The sequence below is a fragment of the Paralichthys olivaceus genome, chromosome 12 (genome assembly GCF_024713975.1).
Source record: "Paralichthys olivaceus isolate ysfri-2021 chromosome 12, ASM2471397v2, whole genome shotgun sequence".
Taxonomy (NCBI): Eukaryota; Metazoa; Chordata; class Actinopteri; order Pleuronectiformes; family Paralichthyidae; genus Paralichthys; species Paralichthys olivaceus.
This window is the reverse complement of record NC_091104.1, coordinates 6,774,990-6,801,162: the sequence shown is the minus strand read 5'-3', so window position 1 is coordinate 6,801,162 and position 26,173 is coordinate 6,774,990. Positions and strand designations below refer to the sequence as shown.

The following is a 26,173-nucleotide window of genomic DNA, read 5'->3' as shown; positions in this document are numbered from 1 at the left end:
TGTTAATGACATCACACAGAATTAACATGTCAGGAATTTGGGGATCAGACTTGTGCCTGACCACATATTTCTATACGTGAAAACTTCCCTCACATTTACCTGAAAGCAAAAATAAGAAAATCTCCCAAAAGACAAGTGGAGGGATACATTTCCTTTATTTCTTGTGAAACCAGCCACTGTTCAGTATCTTATCTTCTTCATCACACATCTTTATTTCTTCTGTTGTATATGTTTGTGTGTGTTTCATAGACTGGCTGCAGAGGAACCACATTATATTCAGATTTGACATCTTATTAAAAAACAGAACTGATCCTTTAATCTGACGTAACTTCAGACAGAAGCAATTTAAGCTGCACTAAAGTTTAACTCTGTATCAAAGGGTATTTCTCAGCCCTTCATCCGTGTCTTCCTCACTTTAATACACTTTTTTAATCACTTACACTCTGAAATCACTCAAGTCTTTATCTGGTGCCTGGTTAGAAACAAAAAATCTCCCTGAAGCCATTTTCTTATAAGAGAGTTTAATATTCAGGTTTTCAGAGTAAAACTCAAAATAAACCCTCACATATATAATTTCTGCCAAGAAAAGATAAAAAAGTTGAAATAATGACAATAATAATAAAACTAAGATTTTTAAACTTATTATTTCATAGTTTTGATGTATGTTTATTCTTATCTTTGATTACTTTCAGTTTCAAGATTTTGATCATCTTAAATTTCAAATACATTTTAAGCTACTAGCTCATAATTTAGACATTTGTATTCTTTATTTTTATTTTGTATTCATTATCTTACTTTTTATTTTTCCCATATATCTCATAATTCACACTATTTCATAATTGAACACATTTATAACTTGTCATTACCTTTGATTCGTGATTTTGATTTAACAAGATGCAATTTTACTGAGAAACTTAGTGATTTACTATCAGCAGTTTTACTTTTTCTTTTCTTTTCCTGACAGAAATGTTCCTTCTCACATGATGTCGTCTGTCATTTTTCCAAATGAGTCATTTATGTATCACCTCTTCCATTTCTTTATTTACCACCGAGACATGGAGCCAGCAGCCTGTGTCCACACCAACACCACCTGCAGACAGGAAGTGAACTGAGCTGAACATGTGAAGCTGTTATTGCATCTCTGTGGTTGTAGATAATATGACTCTCCTTCAGTTTATTCTTCATGTCACACAACACAACACAGCACGACTTGTGTATTTTATTGCTTTTGAGTAAAATTTAACAGAGTAAAAATTAAATCTAGATGCACCGAATCTTCTGAAATTCAATATTAAACAAATTCAGACTATTGGTTTACTTCAACTTTATCAACCTTATCTTCTCCTCACATCACTGGAATAGAGGGAATTGTTCATTGAGTGTTTATGTGGACTGTTTTTTTTACCTCTTGCTGTAATTTCATTTTTTATTTCAGGGATTTCTTTGCATGAAATGAAACCTTCAGTTGAGTGTTTTCATTTATTTTACTTAGTTTGGGTTTTGAGGGGGGGGGGGGCTCTAAGATTCAATAAAGGAGAACATCTGAAGAAAAGAAAGGCTTCCGTGTGTGTGTGTGTGTGTGTGTGTGCGCGCGCGTGGTATCGGGTGACCAGCATTTGACGCTGTTGAGGAGGGCGGGACATGAGGCGTTGCTGACGTGTCAGCGGACCAATAGGAAGCCGGGGATCATTCGCACGTTGGCACAATTGGCTTAGAATAAAGACGCTGCGTCCCGGGACCGTGATGTTCGAGCCGGAGCCGAGAGTCTGAGACGATGCTGCAGAAAAATTGCGCCTCCAGCTTCCTGCGGGGTTTGTGTGCGGGATTAACCGCTGATACATAGCTCTGTGCGGGTGTGTGTGCCTGCGTGTGCGCAGACGCAGCGCGCTCGGAGCCAGCCAGCCGCGTCAGGTGGATGCGCCTGCAGTGATCCAGGTCGCCCCTATGGATCGCGTCCATGGACGTCTCCAAACCCGCTGTGGACAATAGTTTGAGTCCCAATGCGCGCGGTTCCTCGTCAGAAGACGCGGAGGTGGATGTGTTTCGCTGGCCCACACCGCGGGATGGAGTGTGCGCCGCGCCGGGTGCGGGACGCGGAGCTCCGGGCTTCTGGACGGCCGTGTTCGACTATGAAGCGACTGCGGACGACGAGCTCAGCCTGCGGAGAGGGGACCTGGTGGAGCTGCTGTCCAAGGACTCCCTGGTGTCCGGGGATGAGGGCTGGTGGACCGGGATGATAGCGGACCGGGTTGGCATCTTCCCGTCCAACTATGTGAGCAAAGGGAAAGGCATTCCGAAGGAGATCCGGGACACCTCGGAGCAGCAGTGCTCGCTGCCTCCTCTGCACCGTGAGTATCACAGCGTGTTAGGACTCAAACAGCAGCACAGTCTTTTGTTAAGGCCACACAGACTCGTCTTTGCTGTGTCATGGTAGATGTAGAGCTCTCCTGTTGGCCTGGAAACAGGCTCCGAGCATCCTCACAGCTTCAGGACCATTATTCACCCCCCCCCCCCCCTCCTGTCAAACAAACAGCTGCTCCGGTTACAATGTGCAGCAGGATGCATGTTTAAAACAGCTGCACATACCTGCACGTTCTGCTCGCACAATCCTATGAAATCATGCTTTGGCTTGGTGTGCATTGATTTTAATGATAGCCGATGACGTTTGTGCCAAACTGTGCAGCAGGAAAGAAAGAGATGTCAGATAACGCTTGTAGAGAAAAGGCTCCTGCAGCTGAATGTGCAGCCAGGGCCTCGGATATAGAAACAGAAAAACATATAGGACAGAGTGAAAGCACGCTTCACGTATTGCTTTTTGTGAGCTGCAGGATGATCTGCAGAAAAACCTCTCATGCAACTCACATGTGAACCGAAGCATAAACAGGCAGCAAACACAGAATTGAACACCCTGTTGTTTGGGTGGACCACTACGCCTCAGCCGTTTGTGTCGGCCTCCGTCTCTTCAGAAGCAGCATGGCCTACTTTCACACACCATCCCACCTGAAATATTCATCAAGGTCAGTCGGCTCACCAGAGTGTTAGGAATCCACAACAAAACTGTTTGAAAAGCTCGTGTTCACATCATCCCCACACACCTTTCATGTAAACACTCATTCTTCAAACTTCCCCTTCCATATTTTAGGGCAGATGCTCACTCGAGCACAGAAGCAGTGGGGATAGCTCCACCAGATTCTGTATTTGGGGCAGCAGGGGGGCTTAGCATCCTTCAGCTGAATGACCTGGTTTTGAGATTCTTGTTAGCAAGCACTTGTCCTGCTGATGAGTAACACCAGGTCGATAGAGGCTGACCCTGACCTCTCAAAGTATTTCAAGATTAAAAAAAATATGTTAGCTTTGTGTTCTCTGTCGCTCTAATTCTTCTCTTCTGTCTCTCCTCAGTCCTGGAGATTGATTTCTCAGAGTTGACCCTGGAGGAGATCATCGGGGTGGGAGGTTTCGGGAAGGTCTACCGTGCGGTGTGGCGAGGCTCAGAGGTGGCGGTGAAGGCGGCACGACGGGATCCTGACGAGGACGTGGAGCAAACCCTGGAGAGCGTGCGTCAGGAGGCCAAGCTCTTCGCCATGCTCAACCATCCCAACATCATGGCTCTGCTGGGGGTGTGTCTGCAAGAGCCCAACCTGTGTCTGGTCATGGAGTACGCCCGGGGTGGCCCCCTCAATCGGGCCCTGGCGGGGAAACGCATCCCTCCCTGCACGCTGGTGGACTGGGCTGTGCAGATCGCTCGGGGCATGCTCTATCTCCACAGCCAGGCCATCGTCCCCATCATCCACCGGGACCTCAAGTCCAGCAACAGTAAGAGTCCGTCTCTGTGGAGTATTAAAGCAACAGGCTTCTTAAGCTCAGTGGTAACTTGCTTTGTAAAACTCAACTCAACAGAGTCAATTAACTAGTTCTAATATGTCAACGAAAACAACTTGACCTATGTTATATATCTTGTTTACTTGTGTACTTACATTATCCAAAATGTTCCCAAACAATGTTCAAACCCAGAGAAATCCACAATTTTATTTCTGTTGCCTTTTAATTGTGTCATATCCACTTTAGGGGCTTTGTCTGTCTCATAATTTCCAGAGCAAACAATGTAGGATGAAGGAAAAACACATCTGATATCAGCCAATCAGCCGTCGACTGTTTTGTCCTCCCACTGTTTGTTTTGGTCACTGGTAATAGATCATAGTTGTTCATTGCCGTTTGCTGCGTATCGTGAATTAAACCTTAATACATGACCTCATCCGTGAACATGATCTGCAACAGTGGTGATGACAACATCTCCCATGATCCCGCGCTGCTTCACAACATCCTCAACTTAGCTCTGTTTGTTATTGTTTTGATTGTGAGAAACCCAAAGCAGCTGAAGATACATGTTGTACAAGTGATTCTTCTAACGAGAGCTGCATGTAGGTCTGCAGCTAACAAATTAAATACGTTATAGATTAAAATAAGCAAACTGTTGAAAATTACCATCAAGACTTCCTGGAGACAAAAGTGATGTTTCATCAAAATAATTGGCAATTAATATTCTTTTAACTGACCAATGGATCAAATTACTTCAGCTTCATCTGCATGGCACCTAGCGATTGTTCACTGTTTTTATGATATTATGAGATATAATATAACCTGATTAATCAAATATAATCATTATTATTATTATTTTTGGAATAGAAATGACTTTTCACTGGTATTAAATGGCAGAGTTGCACAGATACATCCTGGTCATTCTATGGGACAGTCAAAAATTAGGTGCAGCTTTAATATGTAATCTATTCTATATAAAATATCAAACCATATTCAGCCCATGCTAAACCAGCTGTGATTTGCACTTCATATATGTGATTCAGAAATGAGAGCAGAAAGGAAAATGAGTTGATGTGTGCGTTTGTGGAGCAGCTGTAATCTTGCATTTTACCCAACTGGATCCCCTAAATCCCAAGCCTATTACTGAGGATTTGCCCAACGCTCTGCCCCAGCCTCTCCGGTGGAGGCTCCGCCAATACATACAGCCCGCTCCTTTCCTGCCATTGGCCCGTTCTCTGGTGATCAGCTCAGGCGCTTGATTTCCAATAGGCTGCTTTAAAGTGTTAAGTCGGTGTAACTAGTTGCCATCCTGGGCTCTGTGGGGAAAACCCATGTCCTCTTCACAGCAGAGGAGGAAACAGGACGGTGCACCAGGGCCCGTATCCACCCTGCAAGTGTGACATCCACAGTTCTTCTTTCCTTTCTGGTCTGTGACACCATGTTTAGGTTGTTGTAAGAAGTTATACCCAGTGTGTCGGCTCTGATCAGGCAGTGATAAACATGACACATGGGTGGACATGCTCATTTTCACCTCCTCAGCAGAGCACACACTGTTTTTGTATTTTATACAATACAGTGAAGTTCTGTTTGAAGCTGGCTTGTTGAGCCTTTCGAGTTTTTATGACATCTGAACTCTACCACAGCTCCTCTGTCATGTTGGGAAGGGGAGTGTGAGGTGAAGGGGGTGTTCAGCTGCAACATGCAGCGTCTCCACTGAATTCTACACACTGAACCTTTACAGAAAGTTGCTCATGACGCACCGTGAGGAGGAGGATGTGGGTTCACTCAGACTCCACCCTGTGACACAAACACTGTGGCAGTGGATGGTGGCAGAATTTAAAAAAGACTTGAAAGTCAAGATTCATGTTTTGCATCTTTTTCTGACTCAGAGGCTCATAAACAAGGACGGTTTCATTTTTAGTTGAGCCGGCGTCACAGTTCTGGATCAACGGGAAATTCTATTCATAATCTCCAGAGGATGAACCCTGCTGTTCGCCTGATGTTTAATTTAGCACCATATATCTCGACATTTATTCTATGGACTGCCATGAAACCAGATACAGACCTAATAATGATTTCTAACAACTTCAATTCAAATGTTTTCGTCCATAAAATCATTGAAACTTTTCCAGATCAGCCAACGCTCACCACTAAAGAAATAAACCAGAAATAAATACCCAGAAATATACTACATAAAACTATCCCATAAGTGATATAGTTTAGTTAGCCATTAAATGTGTATGTCCAATATTTACTGGGAACACTAGTAAGTGTGTTAGTGTTGTCATTAGAAGTATGTTAGTGTCCATATGATAGCTCTGGCTGGGTATTTTAAAGATCACAAATATGCCCCTACACCATGACAGTGGCTTTTTCTTGGATAAAGCTCTGTTTTAGTATCGAGCTCTATTTGAAGGCTCTTCACCGTCTTGGCTGAAGATTGATTTTGCTGTAAATTCTGCAACTTTTCAAAAAAAAAACTGTCAGAGAAGCAACCGTGTAATTCTGTTTATCTCAGTTTTAGCAGTTCTACTCAGTTACTCCTGTTTTGCTTGTGTCATGAAGAAATGTTCACCTTCACCCTCTCGACTGTCTCCACGGCCTCCGTCACACAGCACACGCCATTAGCAGAAGCTCTTATCTAAAGCGCTGTACATTACAGTGAGTGCATACATTCGGAGCACGATCGGTCTCAGGGGGAATCGGCTGCGTTTGCTTCGTGTTGCACCTTCTCCAGCTTCAGTTGCATGTTTTAGTTTCTTTCAGAAGTGCCTCAGCGGCATCAGAGCCACATGAGCAGCAGATGAAGGGGCGCTTGATGTGCACCGCAGCCTGCAGACACACCCTCTCCGCTGGGCACAGCAGATGGCCTGGCATTGTGCAGCTGAATGGGGGAGAGAGAACATGTGGTCAGGAGGAGTCTCGCTCGGCTTGTCAATGTTGGGAGCGGGCTGTTTTTAGAGCGTGTTAGAGTGAACAGGACATTCCAGTATAGTTCAGCTGGGGCATCAGATGTTGTGTTGTGACAATACGCAGTGAGATCATTAGCTTTGATCAAGTTTGGTGTTTCTCACTGTTTCTTGGTTTCTCTGTTTCTTCTCTCTTTTCCTCTCCTCTGCTTGTGTCCTTCCAATCCTTTCATCATGGCCTCCCACCGACCGCACCCTGTTTTCGTCATCCACCATGTGTCTGTTATTTTGGGGGTTTTTTTGCATTTCCACATGCGTTGCCTCTCCCAACATTTCAATCCTGGTAATGATCACCTGAAACCTTCACCCTCCCGTCAATTTGCACGAATTCCCCTCACATCCTCCAACCTCCCCCTCATCCTCCGACTGAACCCCCCCACACACATACACCTCCGCCTTCACCACTCCCCCCCAAATACCCGCTCCAGTCCTGATCCTCGAGAGAGTCGAGATGGAAGACCTCAGCAACAAGACCTTGAAGATCACAGACTTTGGCCTGGCTCGAGAGTGGCACCGCACCACCAAGATGAGCGCCGCAGGCACCTACGCCTGGATGGCTCCTGAAGTCATCCGCTCGTCTACTTTCTCCAAGGGTAGCGACGTATGGAGGTGGGCGGAGGGAGCGGGTTAGAACAAACTGCACCAGTTTAGAGCTGGTGTAGAGCAAGAGAAGCAGTTTATTCACCAGGCACAGAGAAGAAAGTTCAGCTCCAGCAGCAGTTTCCATAGTAACAACTCAGAGACACAGGGAAGGACAGAACGTTATGTTTTTATGAGATGAGTAAATAAATTAGAGAAGCTAAATGGTACATTAACCATAAAAATACTAGACATTGATGCACTCGAGCATCACGGGCTCTTATGTGTCTCTACTTAACTTCAAAGATTTAACACTGACTTGATGTTACTACACGACGGAATGTTTTAATGCAGATTTCATTAATATTCAGAGATTTTATTTGTCACACGCTCATGCATTATATGCAATGAATTCAAGGCAGCATACTCCTGTGCTGAAAAAGAATGAATAGAATAAAAGGCAAACTAAACAATAACATAGGACTCAGAGAATAATTCTCATAACTGCACAGATGTCATTCATCATTTTCATGTTCTGTGTGTGGATTTTTTTCCTGACGATTGTTCCATTGGTCCACCAACAGAAAATGGAATATTTAGTTGAATTTTTCTTTTTACTTCTCAAGCAAAAACATGTAAAATTGGATTTATTTAGCTTCTCAAATGTGAAACGGTTCTGTTTTTCATTGTCTCACAGTAAATCAAGCAGGATGTCGTTGTTTTTTACTCAACAAGACATTTGAAGACTTTCTGACGAATGATTTGTGCATTAAATTAGAGAATAACTGTCAGCGATATAAATAACTTTTGATTTCAGCCCTAACTGTAGCTTCAACCTTTAGACAACTTAAGAACTCTGGAGCCAAATAGCTTTTACTCAGTTTCACACTCCAGTAATGAATGATTTGTTTAAATGCCATGTGTCATGTTTCCTTTCACAAGCGTTACACCTGCAGCAGCTGCAAAGGTCCAGCTCAGCTGCTCCTGAATGAAAGTGGAGTTTTTCCCTGTAAAACACGATTAAAGCGCCAAGAGACGGCAGCATGCAAAAAAACTGTCATGGTAGAAAGGTCAATTACTTCGCTAATCAATGCTTCTACATTAGAGTAGAGTAAACCCTGTGGAACGACTTCAGGAAGCAAACATGTCGCTGAGAGGCTGAGGTCGGGCCTGAATAGTTGGAATGAAGCGCTATGACCTGTGACCCACTTCTCACCATATTAATATGATCACAAATAATTCATGGCTCCTATCCCTGGTCAAAAATAATCCTTAATCATTTTAAAATAATTTTTAAATAACACTTCCTGGCATGTACACCAGGAAGTGCAGTCAGTCACATCAGCGCATCTATATGTTATTTTTTAAAGAATTATTTCAAGTGTCATGTGATCCAGGTCTGTTAGCTCAGAAATACAGAATCTGTGACATTCATCCCTGGTTTGTGTGATTCCCTGCAGCTCATCAGTGTGTGGTTTAAGTGTTAGTCATAAATCTGTCAGCGACCGCTCTGACCTTTTCTGTCTCACCTTAGTGTTTCCGTGAATGAAATGAAAAACAGAGTCGTTCTAATCCAGTTTTGTTAAAAAAAAAAAAACTGTTGATTGCTGAACATTCAAACTGTTTTTTCAGAAATCACTTGCTTGACATTCATATATTCACGCACACATTTGTCTTTATAACACATTGTTGGATGTTATGCACAAGGTGAGATTGCACTTTCATCAAGCTCCTTGTCTCAGGAAAATATTAGCATCAGATTTTGAACGTTTACAGCTTCAATAATTATTGTTTATTAAATTGTCATTTGTTTCTCTTCCCTTTCTGTGACCGTAAAGTTACGGCGTGCTGTTGTGGGAGCTGCTGACTGGAGAAGTTCCTTTTCGGGGTATCGACGGTCTCGCAGTGGCGTACGGCGTGGCAATGAACAAACTCGCTTTGCCCATTCCTTCCACTTGTCCTGAGCCCTTTGCACGTCTCATGGAGGGTAAGACAGGACAATATGAATAGAGTGGACTGTCGTTGTTGCCCTGTAAGATTACAATGTGTCCAATAAACACTAAGTTAAGAAATTATTTAATTACTTTCCGGGACCATTTTAATTGAAAACGTAATTCGTGCTTGAGTTGGTTATTTATCATCTGCTGTAGACTGCTGGAGCTCAGACCCTCACTGTCGGCCACAGTTTCCGTCTGTTTTGGACCATCTGACGGCCATCGAGGAGTCGGGCTTCTTTGAAATGCCGGCAGAGTCTTTCCACTCTCTGCAGGATGACTGGAAACTGGAGATCCAGGAAATGTTTGATCAACTGAGGACCAAGGAAAAGGTAAAGATGAGATGAACCCTCTTTTCTCTGAAGAGTTGGATCGTTGAATGCATCCATCACCCCTTCTCCTCGTTTCCTCAGGAGCTGCGATCGTGGGAAGAGGAGTTGACCCAAGCGGCGCTGCAGCAGAAGTGCCAGGAGGAGGCGCTGAGGAGGCGCGAGCAGGAACTAGCCGAGCGGGAGATCCACATCCTGGAGCGAGAGCTCAACATCATCATTCACCAGCTCTACCAGGAAAAGCCTCACGTGGAGAGCAGGCAGGGCAAGTTCCGCCGCAACCGCCTTAAACTCAAGGATGGGAACAGGATCAGCTTACCCTCAGGTACTGCAAACAGAGAGTGTCAATCAATACACACATGTTTTCAGAAGACAAAGGTAGAGCTGGGATATTATGACACAAGACAAGGTATCTGGAGTTTTAGTTAACTTTTTGTTTTGGCAGGATATTAGATTAGATGAGATGTTTGTTGTTTTTAAACCTTTTTGTCAGAGATGTTTTATACCCACCCATAATATTGTAAATTATAGTATGTAATTTAATTTCTATCTACTATTGTGTTGTTTGTTTGTTTGTAGATTTTCAGCACAAAATCACGGTGCAGGCCTCCCCCTCCCACGATCGTCGGAGGAGTTTGCTCAGCAGCAGTTCCAGCCCCCCGCCCAGTCCACCCATCCTCCCCCGCCTGAGAGCCATCCAGCGTAGGAACCATCCTCATCTTTATATTTAAACTCAACATGTTTATTAATCTTCAATACCGCAGAGCACAGCCTCTATGCATTCTCCAAGGACGTCCAATTTCACCTGAGATTTTCATTCATCATACGCCATTTGGCCTTTCACTTGGATTGTCTAATGTTTACCTGTTTTCTTGTTCTGCAGTCACTCCAGGAGAGGGGTGTACCGCCTGGGGTCGCAACACACTTTTTTTCCAGCAGGATGATGAGGAGGTCGAGAGGAGAGGGTCCAGGAAGATAGGCAGGTCCCGTGGGTGTGGCCCCCACAGGGAGCACAGCGCTGATGCCAGGTGAAAGGACTGGAGATATCAAACAACTCAAAACTCTCCACTCAGTTTATTCATAGTTTGTCTTTCTGTTGATATTTCACGTATTGTTGCCTTTGGAGTGAAAGTGCCTGGTTTTTCTTATTTTATCTCAACAGTGTGAAACCTCCTCACGAGTGCAGCAGGCAGCGGTCCTGCAGCGCCCCAAACCTCCGCAGATCCCCGAGGCACAGTCCAGCGGTGCCTGGAGTGCCGAGCCTTGTGGAGATGGGTAAGCACAAAAAGAAAAAAAGTCTTAGGGTTAAAAAAAATGGCCGTGAAAAACATGTGAAATGAAAGTCAGTGAGCCAGATTCTTCTTTCCCACACGGCTGTGGTTGACCTGGGAAACTCACAGATGTTTGCAGCTGTACGAGTGTAAACAGGCTGGTGCTGAAAAGGGATCGAGCTCAGACAGCAAACCAGACGTAAAGGAATGGAATTCAAGAAGCAGTCACCCACACACACACACACACACACACACACACACACACATAGCATGCAGGTTATTTACAGTAGCAGTAAAGAAGCAACAACCACTAACCAAGCTCAAGCAAATAATGTGTCCAAGTTATGAATGTCATAATGAAATTGAGCTAATATTCCATTTCATTACACGTCCATAATCAGTGACGTTAAACTTTCAACATTTGTTCTCGGCATTTCTTTCCCAGCATCTGTACCGTAACACCCGAAATACACACACATCTATTTTCAATGCGTGACCCTGTTTTCACAAAGATGAATGCAGTAAGAAGACACAGCTGGGTAGCGTCCAGGTATCAAGGCAGACCCGCTCTTGTTATCTTTTCCACGATCACCAACCCGACCTTTAACATGTGACTGATCCTGTTTTCAGAAAATGAAGACTGTTGCTTCTCCACTGAGCCAGGAGCTGTCCCTGGTCAGTCCTACCTCTGCATCCCCTTCCAGAAGGATGCCCACTCAGCCGCTACCGCTGACAGCGAAGGAGACGAGTACTGCCCCAGTGGCCAGGTGCCAGGAACGCCCCCGTGCAGGAAGAGCCAGGGAGGGGGTCGGCGCTCTGAGCTGGTGCTGCTGGGCTGTGGAGCTCTCCTGGCAGCTGTCGGACTGGGTTGCAACCTGCTAACTCTGGCCCAACCAGAGGAGAGCATCAAACCCCGGTGGGAGGGCTTCTTCCACAGAACAGGGGGCCAGAGGCGAAGCACCAGCCCCCCGACTCGCAGACTGTTCAGGCGGGAGAGCCCGCTGAAGCCCTCGGCGCCATCGCTACCTGAGCGAGGTTTACCCCCTTCCTACACACTGCTGTCCTTATCATCAGTGTCCGACTGCAACTCCACCCGCTCACTGCTGCGCTCTGACAGTGAGGACGTGTTGGTCTGCCGCCCTGCCTCACCGCCCCCACAACCGTCTTTCATACTTCAACACCCAGCCATTCGAACCCCGGTGAACCCACTGGTCAACACCCACCTGGAGAGCTTCAAGCGGAACCCCCGACAGTCTCTCACACCCACACACGTACCCTGCGCCCCAGCCTCCTCACGAAGTCTGCGTCGAATACCGTCAGACGGAGCCATAAAGAAAAGCTGCCCTTCCAATAATCTGGAGCCATTGCCAGAAAGATCAGCTTTGCAGAACACAGGTAAATGTCTCCTTTAACTATGATCAGTCATTGGAATAAACATTGTATATTTCATCACACTGGTCTAGACGTCTTCTGCGCATCTTCTATGCGCATGGCTCCTCTTGAGATATTTCTATTATTCCAGTTTCACATCTGGTTCCTGTTAGAAACATTATCAACACACCCACTCGTTCCCTGTGAATTCTCAGTTTTCCTGCTGTATTGTCTCATGGGCTCACTCTGATATTTTGCAGACATGTTACTTGTCTGGCAGGAAAATTGCGGAAAAGGTTGGGGGCAACTGACTGACTTTTGGAAAACGTCCGGACTTCAGTGACTGAGTCAGTCATAGAGGATTGATGGGTAATCTTTCTTATGTTTTCCCTTTCTCCTCTTCTCACCACAGCAGGTGGCTTCAGAGCTTTAAAGGAGGACTTTCAGAAGGTCCCCCGACTCCCTGATCCAAACATCGTGTTCCCTCCAACGCCTCGTCGCCGCTGTGCTCCTGAACGCCCCAAAACCCTAGACTTTGTAGCTCGGCCTCGGCCTTCGCCACGGATGCGCTCTGACGTGTTTTGGCCGGAGGGGAGGCCCAGGGGAAATGGACAAAACCTGGGTAACGGTGAATCCCCCGCCCACACCTCCAGCACGGAAACTCCCCCAACAGTAGAGTTTGGGAGGGACCCGGCAGTGCTGCCCACCCCGTTAGACGCCCCGACGCCCTTCTCCCCTCGCAAGAATGAAAACCTGTTGGATCGGCAGGACGAGGGACAGTACCGGGATGGAACCGTCCCACTCTGCAAACCGGAGATCAGTTTTCCCAAAGACACACCTTATGGCTACAGACCTGGATTCTGGTCCTAACTCAGCATCTAACTCTCACTGGTCCAACACAAGCAGGGGGCTGCCTTTGCCTTTGGATTGTGACAGGTGCAGGTCAATGGAGTCAGTTTTTAGCTTTAACTGGTACTAAAGGGGGGGTGGTTTCTCCATCTATATATTTTGGAATTAATTTACAGGAAGAGATTTACTGTGAACATTTTATCTTTCTGATTTTTGTTGTTTTACCAATGTGGCATCTGAAACTACGACAGAGTACAAGGGTCATATTGAAGGAAAAGAGATTATGAGAATAACTTCACAATATTAGGAGATTAATCTTGTAATATTAGGACTTTATTCTCATAATATTATAACTTTATTTTTGTAATATTACTGTACTCCCAACATTCTTTACCCTTTAAATGGCCCTAATACTCTGTTGTACCAAACAGCTGAATCAAACCTTGGAAAGTTAATGAAAAAGGTTTTTTGACCCAGGTCTGGTTGTTAATGCATCAGAAGGATAAAATTACAATTTTCCTTTACCCTGTCATTTGTCATTCAAGGATTTGTTTTCTCTTTGGGAATAAACAGACGAATATCTTTGTAGCAGAATGACAATGACAGTTTCACAAAGCTTTACATACTTTTTTCTAATTTTGAACTTGCGTTGAAGATTGTGCATTTATTCAAGTGCACTTTTGGGAAGCATCATGAATGTAAAGCTTCAGGGGGTTTTTTTTCCAAAAAGAAAAACACTGTCTCTGATTATTCGTCTGTAAAAGCACCATGTGATTTGATTTTAGACTCGACCTTCTGTGCTAGTAGCTGATGAATCCCTGTTTTGTACCGAGCACCTGTCATCACCAGTCACATCTGCAGAGTTAAATCCCAGGGAGGAGGGATGCTGTTGTATAATATGTGCACTTCTTTGCATTAGCAGCCGTGTCAGCACAATAACGTCTGACATCGTCTCCAGCTCTGTACTGTGAACTGCTCTATAAAAAAAAAGAGAAAAGAATGTCACTAAAGCTTGAGTTTGAATTGGAACTGAAACGCTGCCGGGGCGTCACAATATATCAGTATATCCAGGAACTCATTAATTCATTTGTGGCCCTGTTAGAGGAGCTTGGTCGGGGCCGAGCCACCATTTGAGAAACGTCTCTCCTAAACTGCGAAAAAGGGAACTTTTGTATTTGTAACTCTGTAAATTGTCGAATGAGGGATGTAAAGTGTGTTTTAAATTATGTTAATGGGAAAACTGCATGAGTGTTGAATGGCACGGGGGAGAAACAGGCCCTGGTGGCATGTGGAACTTCAATACTGATTATTTGTATTGATTTATTTTATTTTATTTATTGGTTAATTTATCTGAAGGTTTATTTTTATATTTCGTTTTATTTGCCTTTATTTTTGACACTTGGTAATGCTGTTCATGAATGTTTTTTGTTTTGAGAATTTTGCAACACTTTATTTTCATTTATGTCTGTTTCACTCACATTGAATTAACTTCTGTGTTTTTCTTCTATAGGATTTTCCAATTACCTCTGCAAAGGTGCAAGTAGTGTCAACTACAGAACTAGAGCTGAAGCGATTGGTTGATTGATCGAAATAGTCGATTAATTGTTGAAATAATTTTGAAGTAAAAATGCCAAACATTCCCTAGTGTGAGATTCTCAATTTTGAGATTATGCTGCTTATCGTTATTTTATTTGACAGTAAACTGGATTTTTGGTTTTAAACTATTGTTTTTTCAGTATTTTCTGAGACTTTTTACTGAATAGTTGATCAATCAAAGAAATAATTAACAAATTAATAATGAAGGGGTATTTTATTAAGATTAATGGATGGAAAATGGCTTCTGCATTAGTTTCCATTTTTTTTCCACTTTTTATTTGTCTGTCTGGATCAAACTAGAGTCAAATACTATTTCTAAAATATGTTCATTGTTTGTTTGAACCTGCTGGACTGTGAAATTCATATTATTAAGAGATAAGTCCTACAAATAAACTGTCAAGCTAGCAGGTAAAGAAGCCCATTAATTATCAGATATTTAAATATAAACAGAAGCACTGTCAGAGTCTGATCTTAATGCCTGTTTCTCTTCTTTTATTCTCAAATGTCAAGTGACCTCTCGGCCTGAGGGACGGCATCCTCTGAGATTTGATCTGTCTTTGTCTTCAGTGTGACCTGGTGTACATGTGAACGCTGTCTCTCGGAGGATGTGCAGAATGTGATTGTGCTCAACACAGTTAGTTGAAACAAAGCTGTCACTCTGAGGTGGAGCCAATGTGGCTGAACCGTTACCACGAATAAGCTGATCTCACTGACGGAGGTTAGAAATAATGCTGATATTGACTGACATGTATTTGCACTGGAACACACTGGTTTGAGTAAAATCATAGTAAACGATCCAATGAGTTCTCGTGTTCTTTCATTAGCCTGTTAGCTTGATGCATTGAAGACTAAGAGAGTAATAGTGGTTTTAATCACACGTTTATAACGACAATGGATCATCACACCAGAATCACCTGAGATGATGGAGTTCCAGCTGCACAGGAACAATGTTTACGTTAGCCAGCTAGCCATTGTTAGCAAAAAACTATGCGTCATTTCAAGAATGCTAATACCTTAGTGACACGTCTGCATACAGCAAGTCAACACTACTGTGTGTACGACACATATAATGGCAGAAGTGCTAATAAACAGTAAAAACTACAGCTTTCACTGCTGAAAGTTATTTATAGGTAGTTAGAAACACACCTCTGAATCAATGCTAACAATTAAAAATGTGCTAATGTCTGTTTGCATGGACGTATTAGTTATCCCTCTATTTAAATGTTTGCCTATAGAATATTTTTTGGCGTCATGATACCTCATTATATAACTTTCAGAAAAATGAACCCTGTGACCCAACGTTACCGAGGCCTCACTGTGGTGACTCCTGAGCCCTAATGTCAAACAGCCTCGGTTCATTTCTTTCTTTACTCATCAGGCTCGTCATTTATTTTAACTTTGAGGACAATCAGTCAAAAAATTAAAGAATATTAAGCTTCAGCACCACAAAGAGAATATTTCAATCAATAAACACATTTATTACACACATACCTTTACAGTAAACATACAGTATTTGTTGGTACAGTAAATGCAGTGAATGAAGTGCTTCGTTTTGGCGTCAATAAACACAACTAGCTGGCCTCTCCATAGTATTTTCTTGTGATTTCTATCAAGTAGACTATTTACATTTTGTGATATGTCTCTTAAAGTTCATACTGCAATTAGCAACCATGTGCTCCTGATGTCTACACCAATGCATTTTTGTTAAAAACCTACTTTGTGAAAGCACCATTTGTTAAGATATATTTTAAGTATCAAAAGAAATCTTGATCTTTATAATATTTTCAAAATCAAAGTACGGTGACAGAGGTGGAAGTGGTTGTTGCTCACTAACTCTGTGCCATTCGAAAAGACATCTTGCGCGGGCAGGTGCTGATTTGCAGTTACACTCGCCCGCAGACATGCTGGATTCCCCCTCTAGGCCGTGTTGCTCCTGGCTCTATCACAAGTGTTGGCCTGTATGTGCAATGTTTGGACTGGCAGTGCATCAGTTTGTGATGGTTAAAACATAATCTGGATGAAGTCATTCTCTATCAGTTTGGTACGGTGGCCGAGAGAGCTCAGCACACTGCAGATTAAGAAAACATTGTATTTGCATGTGTTGTGGCTTTTTGATGAAGTTGTTTTCTGTATTTGCATGTGTTGTTTTTCTATTAGCATGTGTTTTCTTAATTTGCAGTGCGTTGAGCTCTCTCGGCCGTCGTACTTTGGCGGTATGCAGACAAAAACTCAATATCTGGTACGATTTTTTTTTTTTTAAATGCTTCAAGCACACATTGGTGAAGTTCAATCACAAAACTGGTAATCGGATGCTGTGCAAAGCAAAAGCAAACATAACACCGTTTCACACCCAGACCTCTGACTGTTGGTGTGTGAGGACTGGGTGGCACACAGTCGGGCTTAGAATTCATGATGGCTGAGAAGCCATCAGACAGCGAGTGCTTATGTCGCCTCTTTCTTTTCCCTTTGGGCGCTCCGGCGGATCTTCATCTCGGTCAGCTGGATGTAGCGGATGGCATTGGTGTCTGGAAAACAAAGACAGGAAATGGCTGATTTATTTCCTGCTCAGAGAGGAAATGTTGCACCAATATGCTCGTAAATCTTTGAAAGCAGAACTTAGAATGACGTGCTAAGAGTGGCTGTGTAGGAATTAAGCTTTGGAAATACTGCAACTGCAAAAACCAAACATGTTTTTTCTCGACACGGAGCATCGTGCATTTTTAGCTCATCCTGAGTAAAATGGTCTCGTAGAACTTGAAAGCAATTGCATTATCAATTGGATGAATCAATAATAAATGTGCAGGTTCTGGACATTTGTATTTCAAAAGCAAAGCACTTGCAAAGACCGGAACCAACTGAAGCTGTGTGCAGAAGACGGCTGTGTGACACGGCCCAAAGCCTTGAGTTTGAGTTTGAGTATGAAATCATTTATCGTTTTCCCAAGGCGATTAATTCCACCTTCACACTTGAAGATCTATGTCAATAAGTCTTTCTCCATCTCTCTAAATAAACTAAACAGTCTATCATTGATCATCCAGAAGGACTTTCATGCCCTGAAGTACTGCCAAAGAGACCCCATCACAAACTTTGTTGTTTAAATCGATGTGAATCAAAGTGACAAACGTAGTCGGACTGGGTGCTTCATCACTATTATTCCCAGAATGACACATTGAGACATACGGTCTCTGAGCCGTTCCTAAGAGATTTAATAGCACTCTCCAGATGTTACAGCAGAACAAGAAGCTATAAAATTCAATATGTTAAATGTAATATCATAGTTTAAAATAACTTGGTATTATTCTTCTGCATTGCTAGTGTTTACCTTCTTGCCCTGCAGTAGTCCTCAGTTTCTCTCCATCTGCTCAACACCTACTACATTGCTTGTTTTTAACATTTAAATCCAGCTATTATCTGAGTAAGAAACATCTGGAGCCCCTGACTTATAGCCGTGCATGTTTGCCATGGAAGATAACAATCAGTGCAGTGCGGTCAAGAGGACTATTTAGATACAGCCGCTGTGTGGGTCCTGACCTGATGGCTCCTGTTTGTTGGACTCCTTCAGGTAGTACAGGGCCTTCTGGAAGTCTCCCAGGTGGTAGTAGGCCACTCCAGATCGGTAGAGAGCCTTGAAGTTCTTCCCTTCCTTGTAAAGCACTTTCAAACAGTATTCTTTCACTCGCTCATAGTTCACCAGCTCCATTTGCAGAAGACAGGCTATAGAAAGAGGAAAAGACAAGAAAGCAAATAGTGATAACACTGCCTGAGCCAATGTTTGGATTTAATTATACAGCAGAACTACTGATGTTTGTCTTGTCGGGCATCAAACCACAATAATAAATAACTAATAATGGTTAATTTGGCCGGATCTGAATAATAGTAGTGGACATTAAAAGAAAGGGGGACAGTGGAGTAAGCCTAAGAATGACTCATGCTCTTTATGAATCATGCATGAGCTCTGGAGCATTCCTATAGTTCTGTAGCGTGTGTGTGTGTGTGTGTGTGTGTGTGTGTGTGTGTGTGTGTGTGTGTGTGTGTGTGTGTGTGTATCCTCGCTCACCGGCCAGGCTGTTGTAACACTCCAGCTCTGCGTTCTCCATGGCCCCCTTCTGCTCGTCTGTCAGAGTGCTGGACTTGCTGATGGTCGGCAGGAGGGGGGACGGGGGCTTGGAGCCGGTGTCCGGGTCTCCCAGCACCCTGCACAGCCCCTTGATCTCCAGCAGAGCGCGGTGGTACTTGCCGATCGCCTCTCGGTACTTCTTATCCTTGTAGCACTGGGTGCCCTGGCACTTGAAGTCCAGCGCCCGCCTCACGACGTCCGCGGGCTCGTTGTGAGATGGTTGTTTCCACATCGACCCACCATGATGCCTCTGCTGGAGCTGCTGCTGCTGCTGCTGCTGGTGTCTGGCATCTTTGGTCCGGCTGCTGCCGCTGCCGCTGCTGCTGCTGTTGGGAGGCTGCGCGCACTGCTGGAGCCTCGGGGAGCCGCCGCCGCCGCTGTCGGCCAGGCTGCCTCTGCCGCCGTCCATCCTGCCTCCATCGTGCCCAGCCGGGATCACGCTCATTTCGACGGTATCGCTGTGTGTAATTATCAGAGCTGTGATCTCTCGCTGGAGGCTCCTTCACTGCATCCTCTCGGCCGTAGAGAGTCGCGTCTTCTCCTCGCTGGTGTCGCAGCTACGTCTCCTCTGTGCGCAACCGTGAGCGATGCGCGCTGAAGCCTCTTCTCGTATTTGTCCCTCTGACGAGCCGATTGGTCGATAAACACACGGACGCTGGTTCCACTGGGTCCATCCAGCAGGAAGAGCCGAGTTCAGATTGAATTATCTGTTTATTTGGAGATAATCTCATCATCGCTCTGAACATGCTGTTCCATCTAAAAAGATTTCTTTGTTGATGATCAGATTTTATTTTTATGGCTCTATTTAGTTATGGATTTTTTTCCAGAGAAAATAGTCCTGCACCTCAATATCTCAATATATCCTTCGTTCCCTGTGACATAATCATTATTATTATTATCTATCTATCTATCTATCTATCTATCTATCTATCTATCTATCTATCTATCTATCTATCTATCTATCTATCCATGTATGTGTGTATGTATGTATGTATCTATCTATCTATCTATCTATTTGAGTATCTATCTATCTATCTATCTATCTATCTATCTATCTATCTATCTATCTATCTATCTATCTATCTATCTTTCTATCTGTCTATCTATCTATCTATCTATCTATTTATGTATCTATCTATCTTTCTATCTATCTATCTATCTATCTATCTATCTATCTATCTATCTATCTATCTATCTATCTATTTATGTATCTACCTATTGGAGTATCTATCTATCTATCTATCTATCTACCTATTTGAGTATCTATCTATCTATCTATCTATCTATCTATCTCTCTCTCTCTCTCTCTCTCTCTCTCTATCGTTATAAACAGTGAATATCATCCCCCTCCTCCCTCTTGAATATTGGAGGACTACAGTCACCTCCACTCAGATGAATCAGACGATGATCATGTCTTTCTTGTTGACTGCTCGCTCACTGCTCAGCCACAACAGTCACACTCATGAAGGGCTGCAGCCTCTAATGCAGAATGATGTCATTCATGTGTGTGCAGGGTCATAATGGTACTCGTCACTTCTAGTCAGGGGCCAGGAGAGGCAGCCAGGTGATGACTCAGGTCGCCCACTTTGCTCTGACACGACAGCTTCTCATTTTGACTGTTGTTTTATCAACAGAGCTGAATGTGTGTGAGCTTGTTTACGCGCCACGCTCAGATCCATCTGTCCTGTCACACTCACAGGGGCAGTGACCTCAGCTGTTCGGGTGTGTCTCCGGAATTTCAACTCTCTGGAGCAAATGCTGCTCAAAAATAAAAGATCATGAACCATGAAAGCTATTAAATGTGACAGCTTGCATAAAGCTGCATCCTTTTTAAGCATTTAATTGGGTTCCAGATTTGAGATTTGCTTTCAAGAAAGATGCTCACATGTACAAACAATCATTTCTATATTACAATTCAGTTTAACACTTCATTTAGATTAACCATGCAGGCCATTTTGAATCAAGATGTAGTACTTATACTTAACTTAAGTATAAGTAAAAATACCAAAATGTAGATGTACATTAAATGTAAAAGTACTGCATTCAAATTATATTTTAAAAAGCAAAGGTACACAAGTATAATCAGAGACATATACATAAAGTATTGAATGTAAAATGTCCCCTGTGAGTATAATACTGTAACATTAGAACTGATTCATTAATGTTAAGGCCTACACACAGTTCAAATGTTACATGAGGTGCAGACAAATCATAACTATGCAACAAATGAATGTATTAATTATTGACTAATGTCTGTTTTCGTATTAACCAGCCACCTGTTTGGTCTTTAACGAATAAGATAATACATACATCCATAATGACAATATTTTTGTCAATTTACCTATGGCCCAAATACACATTGCTCGTGTTTTGTCCAACCAGTTGTCCAAAAATCATCCCCAATGAATAAAATACAATTATTTTGAATCATAGAAATTATCTTTTATAAATGTTTTGTGCTTGAGTTACTTTAAAAAAGAATTAGTTAGACTTCCTTGTGTCATTAAATCTCTTTTCTACTGTTATTTATACATTTTATTCAAGTTTACGTCATCAAACTCCGACCTGAAGTAAGGTGACGACGTCATCTTCGTGAGACGCTTTGTTGTCACAATGTCGGCTGTGGATTTCAGAGGTAGAGAAAACACATTTATCGTTTGTTAGAACTAACATGAAGCGTCATCCTGCTCTGATATTAAACAAGTGAATGAATTAAGTGTTAAATTCGAACCATTTACATTCAACTGTTGTCAATTCGCCGTCGGCAGCTTCCACAGGAGGGCTAAGCTAGGAGCTAACGTTAGCAACGATTAGCATCTTTGATTCACTTAATATTAGTAACATGATATTACAGCTGCGTTAGTTTTATTTAAGACAGAGTCATTTCCATTATAAGGACTAGTCTGGTTCTGTCATTGTTGGGTAGTTGGAAGTAACTGAGAGTGAACTAGTCACCAGTGGTGGATAATCTGAGGTGTACAGAGAGAAAACTACTCATTTTCAAACACTTACATAACATAACACACAAAAGAAATCAATAACCAATAATATTAAAACAAGTTAAACAAACTGTGGATGTTCTTTAAACCCTCAATAATGCAATTTTTTATTATGATTTCTAAAACTGTAGTTGTTGCACATGTACTAAACTGAACTTCCTCCAGTCCAGAACATCACGTTACATTTTTTCATCCTGTTTTTTGCAGACAACCTTCTCGGGATATCCTGGGTGGACAGCGGCTGGGTGCCGATTCTCAATCCTGGAAATGTGCTGGACTATTTCTCTGAGAGGAGCAACCCTTTCTACGACCGAACCTGCAACAATGAGGTCGTGAAGATGCAGCGGCTCACTCTGGAACATCTGAAGTAAGTTCATCTTTCACATGTGTCATAAATACAAATCAAATAGTAAGGGGGTAATCTGTGAGTGCTGTGTGTATTGCCAGCAGACATACAGAAATAAATATTCAGTACATACAGTAGCTGCAGAGTTGTAATGTGACAATTGCAAAACTAAAAGCAAATAATGTTGTTTCTGTGGTTTTCAGTCAGATGGTGGGAGTGGAGTACATTCTTCTTCACGCTCAGGAGCCAATTCTTTACATAATCCGCAAACAACAGAGGCAGTCAGCAACACAAGGTGAGCAGTGTAGCATCGGATTGAAGTGTCAATAAAGAATGAAATTGTGGCAAATTGATGAGTCAGTGGACAACGTGCACAACAAATAAAAGAAGAAATTATGAAACTTAATATTAACTGAACAAATGTGTCCTTTCGATCAATATCCATCGACATGAATGAGGTCACTGTTGATGAAACACTGTGTCTGGACTGGGAGTGTAACGGTTCTCAAAATCCATGGTTTGGTTCAGACCTTTCCTAGCTGCAAAATCGTAAATTAAGTAAGTCATCATATGACTGTATGTTCTTGTTTAAATACTATACCAGTATTATACAGTGTGAAACCGTGCATCTTCCGCTCCCTCTCTCTCCTTCGTATGTGTGGGGTTGGGGAGGGAGACGTGTTGCTGTTGTATCTTCTGGAATTGTGACTGAAAACTGTGGACGCTTGGACCACATTCTCGGTCTCTGTTTGAGAATCGTTACAGCCCTAGTCTGGACCTTTCATAGTATCTGGAATAGTTAACATTTAGAACTGCTTGTTTTGTTTAATGCCAGTGTTGGATATGTGATTCTTCACTTATGACAGTAAAATGAACAAATGTTGTGGAAGATCTAATCTCCTCCCCTGCTGTATGTATTCGTTCTCCAGTGATGCCTTTGGCCGATTACTACATCATAGCAGGAGTGGTGTATCAGGCCCCAGACCTGGGAACAGTGATCAGCTCCAGAGCGGTGAGGATTTATAAAATGTTCATATAAAGTAACCTTGATGAGTGAAGGAGAGGATGTTGGTGTGTGTGTGTGTGGGATCGATAGGGTTTTACTGTGAGTATTGTATCTCTTTTAGCTGTCTGCAGTACATGGAATCCAGTCAGCGTTTGATGAAGCCATGTCATATTGCCGCTACCACCCGTCCAAAGGGTACTGGTGGCACTTTAAGGACCAGGAGGAGCGAGGTGAAGTTTCCCCATTAAAACAATTTTTAGATTTGACATCTTTGTGGTTCTCCTATTAATAGTGGAAACGATTCTGTAACAACATCACAAATAAATAACAGAGCAACGACGACGCTCTGATGACACTAGTTGTAAATTTGAGAGGATGACTTTTTACAAGCTTTGACTGACAAAATGCTTTATTACAGAAAAAGCCAAACCTAAGTCAAAGAAGAAAGAGGAGCAGAGTTCATTGTTTCAGAGGCACCGTGTAGACACACTCCTTTTGGACCTCAGGTCAAAATTTCCACCGACGTTTTACCAGGTACAGTTACACTGACTCAAAACAGCTGTTGTGTAATCTTTTTGGTCTCTTCATCTAAAATTTTCAAAGAATAACTTGATAATGTGATGGGATCCAGGTAATAATTAGATTTTCTTTCTGTAATTTCAGCCTAAGCCGGGTGAGAAGCCAATTCCAGGTATGATCATAAAGTCACTATAATGTGTTTACTTCAATGCTTATTTAACACTTAAACAAGCATTGAGGGTTTTATTATAGATATGGTCAAGAATGAAATCCAGAATCCACAAATTACATGATTTTTCCCATAAAGGTATGTTCTCTTGTTGCAGTTGAGGTGAAAAAGGAGCCTGAACCTCCTGCCGAAACTGTGAAACAAGAGGAGAGGGAACCGGCCACAAAGTCCTCCGCTACAGCTCCACCGAGCAAACCTCCTCCTGAGAAGAGAGCAAGGCTACAGTGACGGCTGCACCAATCATGAAGATGGAGCAATGCAGTGAAACGTCCGATAGCGCAAAAAAAAAAGATGGAGATTATTTCTGTTCCCTTCTGAAACTGGACGATGGTTTACCACTTCGCTCATTTGATCAGTTTACAGCATACTGAGAAGGAACTGGCACAAAATAAGTGTCAGTTGCTTCCCTTGGTGCCAGGACTACTTTTACACTGTAACCTTAGTCTTGTACACTTGATAGGTTTGACGTCACAGACTTTTCAGGCAGCTGCACAACGAACAGGGGTTAACTATTTGATGTCGGCAGGCGTTTCACGGTGGATGAGGTTTTATTGACGATAAGCTGATATCATCGGTGTCAGTTTACTGCTGACATCAGCATAATGTTTCTGTTGTAGGGACTTCAGAGAACAGTTTAATTCCTTTTCTGCTTCCCAGCGAGATGTGTCATGATGCATCCGCTCATCTGAAAGACAAGAAGCTCCTTAAACCAGACACCTCTTTAATTGCAAACCCTTTCATCTGTTCTGGAGAGAAATATTCTGCTTTCATGTGTTTTTGTATTAAAATGTATCAGCTCTTGTATCCTCATGTGTTTCATTGATGAAAAGTAATTTGTTTCAGTCTTGTTTGATCAGTTTTTACCAGTTTTGAGTGAATGTATGTAGATTCTGACCCATGATGAAGAATTCAACTCAAAATACTGAGTGGAGTTGCAGAGACATCTACCGCTGCCTTTTTATGACACCTCATTACTCTGAAAGCATTACATTTATTCCCTGCTCTTTTCTTTGGTACATGATTCTACCAATCAAATGTGATCATTTTCAGTGGTAGAACGTAACGACTCAACTATTGTGTATAAGTACAATTGAATGGTACTTCTACTTAGTAGTAATTCCTGTTTGTTACTTGATATTTATACTATATATTTTGTACTTTTACTTCTCTACAGATACCTGATAGCTGTAAATCTGTAAAGTTTTTGCTAAATAAACCAGTTACTTGTAAATTTACAAGCATGAACGAGTGGTTTGCAGCTCCACCAAAGAGTGATGTCCCCACCAAACCTCTCAGGTAGCTTCACCAAAAAAGAAAACTGCTATTGTCTGATATTTCACAACAAAAACATTAAAGACAACAGAATCATAAGGAACAAAAGGATGAATGTGTTTTTGATTCTACCCTGCTCCACCGATCATCTCAGAAACGATCTTATTCTAGTGTCCTCACTGGAATTTGAGGTTCCCACTGAATATTTTGATTTCTTATAATATATTATGGTTTTCCTCCACCTCTTGATGGTTTTCCTCTTTGTGAAAGCAACATTCACAATGTGAGGATTTCTCCACCAGGTGTCAACATTTGGTCACATTTGCTCCCATCCTCCCAAGAACACATTGCATCTGTGCATCACAGTTAAATCATGTTGAGGTCAAACATGCACAGTATATCTTCCTCTCTTTTTGCTCTAAATTTGCAAATTTGTTATTTATATAATTTATACAATAATTATGTCAATTTGATTTTGTATGTAGTCAAATTGTATTTATATTTGTACATTATATACAACATGTGTGCGCATGTGCACAGATAAATGATATATTTATAAATATATGAAGCTGATTTAGTATAAGATGATTATTAATTAAAGGTTCAGATGTAAGATTTAGGTGAAAGGGATCTATTGGCAGAAATTGAATATAAAATAATCCTAGTGATATTTTCACTGGTGTGTTTCATTTAAGTTGTATGAATTGATTTCTTTACCCTAGAATGGGCCCTTTGTATTTAAATAATTTAAATTTACATGAGGAACGGGTCCTCTCTACGGAGGCAGCCATGTTTTTTACAGTAGCTCAGACTGGACAAACTAAAGACCTTTTCAGGAGTATTCAGCTGCAACATGCAACTTCACCACTAGATGTCACTAAATCCTACACACTGAACCTTTAATAATTTAC

At 42.4% G+C, this 26,173-nt stretch overlaps 3 protein-coding genes across 3 annotated transcripts; 2 read left to right on the top strand and 1 right to left on the bottom strand.

Moving 5' to 3' along the window:
- Positions 1-1,702: 1,702 nt before the first annotated feature.
- On the top strand, positions 1,703-15,569 carry map3k9 (mitogen-activated protein kinase kinase kinase 9). Its single transcript, XM_020097928.2, has 11 exons — positions 1,703-2,348; positions 3,400-3,813; positions 7,214-7,394; positions 9,203-9,351; positions 9,515-9,690; positions 9,772-10,012; positions 10,267-10,389; positions 10,571-10,715; positions 10,850-10,962; positions 11,589-12,353; positions 12,742-15,569. The coding sequence occupies exons 1-11, from the start codon at positions 1,958-1,960 to the stop codon at positions 13,197-13,199; spliced, it is 3,156 nt and encodes a 1,051-aa protein (XP_019953487.1). The 5' UTR covers positions 1,703-1,957; the 3' UTR covers positions 13,200-15,569.
- Positions 15,570-16,231: 662 nt separating this feature from the next.
- LOC109636321 (tetratricopeptide repeat protein 9A) lies at positions 16,232-20,202 on the bottom strand. Its single transcript, XM_069535306.1, has 3 exons — positions 18,832-20,202; positions 18,306-18,488; positions 16,232-17,299 (listed from the first exon to the last, which is right to left on the bottom strand). Exons 1-3 carry the CDS (start codon positions 19,334-19,336, stop codon positions 17,217-17,219), a joined length of 771 nt encoding a protein of 256 aa, XP_069391407.1. The 5' UTR covers positions 19,337-20,202; the 3' UTR covers positions 16,232-17,216.
- A 1,169-nt stretch (positions 20,203-21,371) lies between these two features.
- On the top strand, positions 21,372-24,794 carry med6 (mediator complex subunit 6). The gene is made up of 8 exons (XM_020097955.2): positions 21,372-21,526; positions 22,098-22,257; positions 22,440-22,531; positions 23,166-23,248; positions 23,364-23,472; positions 23,661-23,776; positions 23,906-23,933; positions 24,088-24,794. The coding sequence occupies exons 1-8, from the start codon at positions 21,505-21,507 to the stop codon at positions 24,216-24,218; spliced, it is 741 nt and encodes a 246-aa protein (XP_019953514.1). The 5' UTR covers positions 21,372-21,504; the 3' UTR covers positions 24,219-24,794.
- The last annotated feature ends 1,379 nt before the right edge of the window (positions 24,795-26,173 follow it).

Excerpts from the sequence above, each read along its gene's own strand:
- med6 (XM_020097955.2), top strand. The coding sequence starts at position 21,505 with ATGTCGGCTGTGGATTTCAGAG. Across the intron at positions 22,258-22,439 it reads CTCACTCTGGAACATCTGAA|TCAGATGGTGGGAGTGGAGT; the intron begins GTAAGTTCATCT and ends TGTGGTTTTCAG. Across the intron at positions 23,249-23,363 it reads CAGTGATCAGCTCCAGAGCG|CTGTCTGCAGTACATGGAAT; the intron begins GTGAGGATTTAT and ends TATCTCTTTTAG.
- LOC109636321 (XM_069535306.1), bottom strand. The coding sequence starts at position 19,336 with ATGAGCGTGATCCCGGCTGGGCACGATGGAGGCAGGATGGACGGCGGC. Across the intron at positions 18,489-18,831 it reads GTGTTACAACAGCCTGGCCG|CCTGTCTTCTGCAAATGGAG; the intron begins GTGAGCGAGGAT and ends CTCTTTCTATAG. Across the intron at positions 17,300-18,305 it reads CAACAAACAGGAGCCATCAG|ACACCAATGCCATCCGCTAC; the intron begins GTCAGGACCCAC and ends TTTGTTTTCCAG.
- map3k9 (XM_020097928.2), top strand. The coding sequence starts at position 1,958 with ATGGACGTCTCCAAACCCGCTGTGGACAATAGTTTGAGTCCCAATGCG. Across the intron at positions 7,395-9,202 it reads AAGGGTAGCGACGTATGGAG|TTACGGCGTGCTGTTGTGGG; the intron begins GTGGGCGGAGGG and ends GTGACCGTAAAG. Across the intron at positions 10,390-10,570 it reads CCGCCTGAGAGCCATCCAGC|TCACTCCAGGAGAGGGGTGT; the intron begins GTAGGAACCATC and ends CTTGTTCTGCAG.